We start from the raw sequence: 5,257 nt of genomic DNA, 5'->3' as shown, positions 1-5,257 counted from the left end.
GACCTTCCCGCCCCCCACCCTGGCCACATTGCTTCGGGTCAGCGTCACAGCCCAGGCTCCCGAAATAGCCCGCGGCCGGGGCAGCGACTCACCCACTGGAGAACTTTGATGAAGCCCAGCGGCTCCTCCAGCCGCCGCCAGCGCAGCCCCACGAGCAGTTGGTCCACCTGCTGAGACAGAGAGCGCCGGGGATAAGGGTGGTGGGGAACCCCGGGAAAGCGCTGGTCCCCCTCCTCCCACCCACACCCGGGAGAGGGGGTGGAATAAAGGTGGAGAAGGGGCGGCGAGAGAGCCCCAGGGGCGGAGGGGAGTACCTGCCGGCGCGGCGACTTGTCCGCGGGGTGACTCGAGCTCTCGGTCGAGGACATGCTTGCGCAGCGTGGCCGGAGGGCGGCGCGGGCGCTCGACTCCCTTGCGTGGAAGCTGTGGGGTCCGCGGCGGGGCTAGGGGCTGCTGACCCGCGGCGAGGGACGCGAGCAGTGGGGGAGCGCTAGCGGCCGGCGGCGGCCGGGGATCCAGGCTGGCGAGGTGAGTCGCGGGGGCGCTGCTGTTCGCGCTCACCGAGGCCGCGGCCGCTGCGCTGCCCCTCCGGCTGCAGAAAGCCCCCGAGTCCGATTCAAACTTGTCAAACTCGGGAGTGAACTTGGCCGCCGAGTCACGTGGCGTGCGCTCGGGAACCCTCCTCCCGCCCCCTGCTCCCCTGTCTCTGCCTGCTGGGCGCCTTAAAGGGACCTCTGGCCTCTGTGGACAGTTCGGCCGCAAGGGGGCTCAAGTTCTTTGCCAGAAGCCTCCCTAGGGAAACACCACGGCCGCTCCAACCCTCTGCCAACGTCGAGAACTAGCCTGGCGCTCTGGGACGCACCTGTTCCTAGCTTATCTTTCCCGATTTCCCTGGGTTTGGAGCCGTTTTCCCCTTCTTCTTCCACACCCCAATACCCAGAACCTAAAGGATTTTCATAAGGTGTTATCAGGACTGAAAGTTCTACACCTTACTGTTAACAAACCGCTTGCTTCCAAAAGCTTTAGGAGCCGATACCAACAAAAGAGGCAATAGAACATGTATTGCTCACTTTTTATTCTGTCTAGTTAGGCGTTGCTTTAATTTTTAAACAACAAAAGACATTCTTATGTAAAAATATAAAAGATGTGAATCTTTAAAAAATATAAACTCACTTTCCCATTTTAAGCTATTACCACTTAAATGAGTGAAAATAGTCTGAGAAATTGGGGGCTCTGAGAATGAAATGTGTTGAAAAGTTGACATTGTTGCATTATGGTCGACCTTAAATCGATTCCTGAGTTTCAAAAAGTATTCGGCAGGAGGCCCGAGTGAGCAGTCATAAATTTTACACTTTCGGGTTATCAGATTGTAAATGTAAGTAGTGAAAGGTTAAGTGATTTGTCCAAGGTCACTGGAGTGAGCCAGTGGGCGGTGCCAGGAGGAGAGAACCTGAGAACCCCTCATATTCGCCTCCTTGCAAAGTTATTCTTGGAGGTCCTCTCTGGTACTTCGGAATGACTGCTTTTTGAACAAGCATTTAGTTATTATTCATCAGTTCATTCCTCCATTGAGTAAGAGCCTTCCCAAAGCTGAGGTAGGAGGGAGGGGCTGGGATCTGGCCTCCTGGACTTGAAGGAAACTTCTCTAGTAGATTGCCATGCAAATCTAGGCTATATAAGGAACAACTGAGTCCTCAAATCCAGTTCTTAATAAATTGGTCTGCAGTCTTAGATTCCTTTTCTATGGAATGAGGATAATAATTTCTTTCCTACTTACTGCATAGGGTCATTATGAGGGTTAAGTGGTGTGATGTATGTAAATGCCCACATAATACAAATATGAAATAATATTTCTTACCAGTGTCTACTACAGTATGCATAGAGAATACAACACAATCAGAAAAGAATCAGAATACAGCAGAAGTCCACATATCCACCAACTATGCTTGTTAACACTGCCTTGTCCCAAATCCATTCTTTCAAAACAAAAATTGCATGTAAAATCGAAGCCCTGTTTGTACCTTCATATCCTTCCTTATTCCTCCCCACAAGTAACCACTATCCCCTCCTGCATTTTTTTGCAAGCCTCATGCATACTTTAATACTTTTACTCTCTATGTAACTATATCTAGAAACAATACATAGACATTCACCACAGTACTGTATTTTTCAAATTGTTTTAAAATTTATCCAAATAGCCTTCTTTAACTTGCTTTTTTAGTCAATGTGTTCATGAGAGTCATCTAGACTGATATATGTACCTTGAGTTCATTTTAGCTTCACAGAATTCCACAACATACATAGACTGCAGTGTACTCACTAATTCTCATATTGATGGACATTTATTTCCAAATATTTACTCTTATACACAGTTCTGCATTGAATGTGTACACATCTCCTTGTGCGCATGTAAGTTGCTACACAGCACTGAATTTCCAAATTTCTTTCTGTTTTTATTTTCTTAAACACAAATCTTGGTAAGAAATAAATTTTTATGACCTGTTATATAAACTGAAACAAAAGTTTTACAAAATACTCTTATGTTTTCTATACTATTTCATTAAAAAAGAAAATCTAGTCATCCAGAGGAAGATCCTGGTCTTGTGGGGCCTAATATAATTTTGGAGCCCTTTAGAAAAAGAATACAAAATTATAAATAAGAAATTAGCAACCAGGTTCTGGAAAAAGCTTTGCAAGTGACAGGGCCTGAAGCTTAAGCTTCATTATTTTCACAGTAAATACCCCTCTGAGTAGACACACTAGATTGATGTCATGATTCACTAATAATGGTTTCTACCAGCGGTTTGATAAACATTGCTCTATACCTAAAAATGAGCTGGCTAGGTCATAAGATGTGAACATTTCAACTTCGAGTTTCGATAAATATATATACGCATGTAATCACTACCATGATCAAGAAGTTTTCCATCATTCCAAAGAGCTCCCACCTGCCAATCTCGACAAACACTGATCTGCTCTCCGTCACTATAAATTAGTTTTGCTTTTTCTAGAATTTCTAATAAATGGAATTATGCAAAATGTACTCTTTTGTGTCTGGCTTCTTTTGCTCAGCATGATGATTTTGAGATTCATCCATATTGTTGCACTTATCAGTAGTTTGTTCTTTTTTGTTGTTGAGTAGTATTCTATCATATCATTCACAGTCTATATGCCAAAATATATTTAGGTTGTTCCCCTCACCTTTTTTTCAATTATGAGTAGAGCTGCTATAAACATTCTGGTACAAGTTTTTGAGTAAACGTGTTTATTCCTAGGGTATATACACAGAAGTGGGATTTCTAGGTTCTATATAAATAAATATAACTTTATGTGGAACTAGCCAACTGTTTTCTAGAGTGGCTGTGCCATTTTGCTTTCTCATCAACAATGTAATCCAATTGTTTTGCAACTTCTCTAGCACTTGGTATTATTAGTTTTTTTTTTAAAGCCATTATAAAAGGTATGTATGGTATTTCAATGTGGTTTTAATTTGCATTTCCCCAAAGGCTAATGATGTAGAACATCTTTTAATGTGCTTATTTGTCACTTGTGTACCTTCTCCCCTGAAGTGTCTCTTCGAGTCTTTTGCCTATATTTTAAATTGGGTTGTTCCTTACATTTGAGTTCTGAGAATTCTTTATATATTCTGAATGCAAGTCCTTTGTTGGACATGTAATTTGCAAATATTTTCTCCCAGTCTGTGTTTGCATTTTCATTCTTTTAATAATGTCTTTTGCTGAGCAAATGTTTTACATTTTGGTGGAGTCTAATTTATTTTTTTAATGGAACATGCTTTTGGCATCACGTCTAATAACTTTCCTAATTTTAGGTCACAAATATTTTCTCCTATGTTACAGATCATGTAAATGTTTTATAGATTTATGATTTACATTTAGGTATTTTTGAAGTTTTTTTTGTACAAAGTTGAGATTTAGGTCAAGGTTTTCTTTTTGGCATATAGATGTCCAATTGTTCTAACACCAGTTTTTGAAAAGACGATTTTCTCCCCATTTAATTGCTTTTTCACTTTTGTAAAAAAAATCGATTGGCCATATTTGTGTGGGTCTATTTCTGGACTATTTAATTTATGGGTCTGGACCTTTGCCAATACCACACTGTATTGGATACTGTAAATCTTAAAATAGGGTAATATGATTCTTCCAACTTCTGTCTCCAAACTTTTTGTAATCTTTTATTTATATTTACAATCTGGTGGATATAAAATTATATTTCATTGTATTTTAATTTACATTTCCATGATGAAAAATAGTGAGAAGCATCTTTTCATATGGTTATTTTTCATTCATATATCCTCTTTGATAAAGTATCTGTTCGAATCTTCTGGCCGTTTTAAAAATTGGGTTTTGTTTCTTATTATTGAACTTTGTGAGCTCTTTCTACGTCATAGATACAAGTCCTTCGCTGGACATGTAATTTGCAAATATTTTCTCCCAGTCTGTGTTTGCATTTTCATTCTTTTAATAATGTCTTTTGCTGAGCAAATGTTTTACATTTTGGTGGAGTCTAATTTATTTTTTTAATGGAACATGCTTTTGGCATCACGTCTAATAACTTTCCTAATTTTAGGTCACAAATATTTTCTCCTATGTTACAGATCATGTAAATGTTTTATAGATTTATGATTTACATTTAGGTATTTTTGAAGTTTTTTTTGTACAAAGTTGAGATTTAGGTCAAGGTTTTCTTTTTGGCATATAGATGTCCAATTGTTCTAACACCAGTTTTTGAAAAGACGATTTTCTCCCCATTTAATTGCTTTTTCACTTTTGTAAAAAAAATCGATTGGCCATATTTGTGTGGGTCTATTTCTGGACTATTTAATTTATGGGTCTGGACCTTTGCCAATACCACACTGTATTGGATACTGTAAATCTTAAAATAGGGTAATATGATTCTTCCAACTTCTGTCTCCAAAATTGTTTTAGCTCTTCCAGTTCCTTTACCTTTTGAATAAATTTTAGGATCAGCTTGTCTATGTCTACAAAAAATTCTGCTGAGATATTGATTGGAATTGCATTAAATCTATAGATCAGTTTAAGCAAAATAGTTATTACTAAGTTGCATTTTCTAATTCATGAAACAGTATGCCTCTATTTATTTAGGTCTTCTTTGATTTCTTTCACCAGCATTTGCGGTTTTAAGTATATACATCATGTACATGTTTTAGTAGATTTATACCTGAGTATTTAATTTGGGGGGAGCAATTATAAATGGTGTTGTTTTAAATTTAAATCTC

The 5,257-nt window shown here is 39.4% G+C and overlaps 1 protein-coding gene across 4 annotated transcripts in view; it reads right to left on the bottom strand.

Moving 5' to 3' along the window:
- SYPL2 (synaptophysin like 2) overlaps positions 1-664 on the bottom strand; it is a 13,090-nt gene extending 12,426 nt beyond the window's left edge. For 2 of the 4 annotated variants that reach the window (XM_015595425.2, XM_015595422.2), the window contains exons 1-2: positions 315-664; positions 93-170 (exon numbers count right to left, since the gene is read on the bottom strand). In XM_015595425.2, the coding sequence (XP_015450911.1) occupies positions 93-170; positions 315-368 (132 nt within the window). In that variant the 5' untranslated portion in view covers positions 369-664. The remainder of the gene's footprint in view (positions 1-92; positions 171-314) is intronic. The other 2 variants (XM_006919600.3, XM_015595423.2) reach the window with 1 other exon arrangement.
- Positions 665-5,257: the final 4,593 nt, after the last annotated feature.

The sequence above is a fragment of the Pteropus alecto genome, unplaced genomic scaffold (assembly GCF_000325575.1).
Source record: "Pteropus alecto unplaced genomic scaffold, ASM32557v1 scaffold106, whole genome shotgun sequence".
Classification (NCBI taxonomy): domain Eukaryota; kingdom Metazoa; phylum Chordata; class Mammalia; order Chiroptera; family Pteropodidae; genus Pteropus; species Pteropus alecto.
Note: the sequence above shows the minus strand (reverse complement) of the source record. Positions and strands in the feature narration are given on the sequence as shown.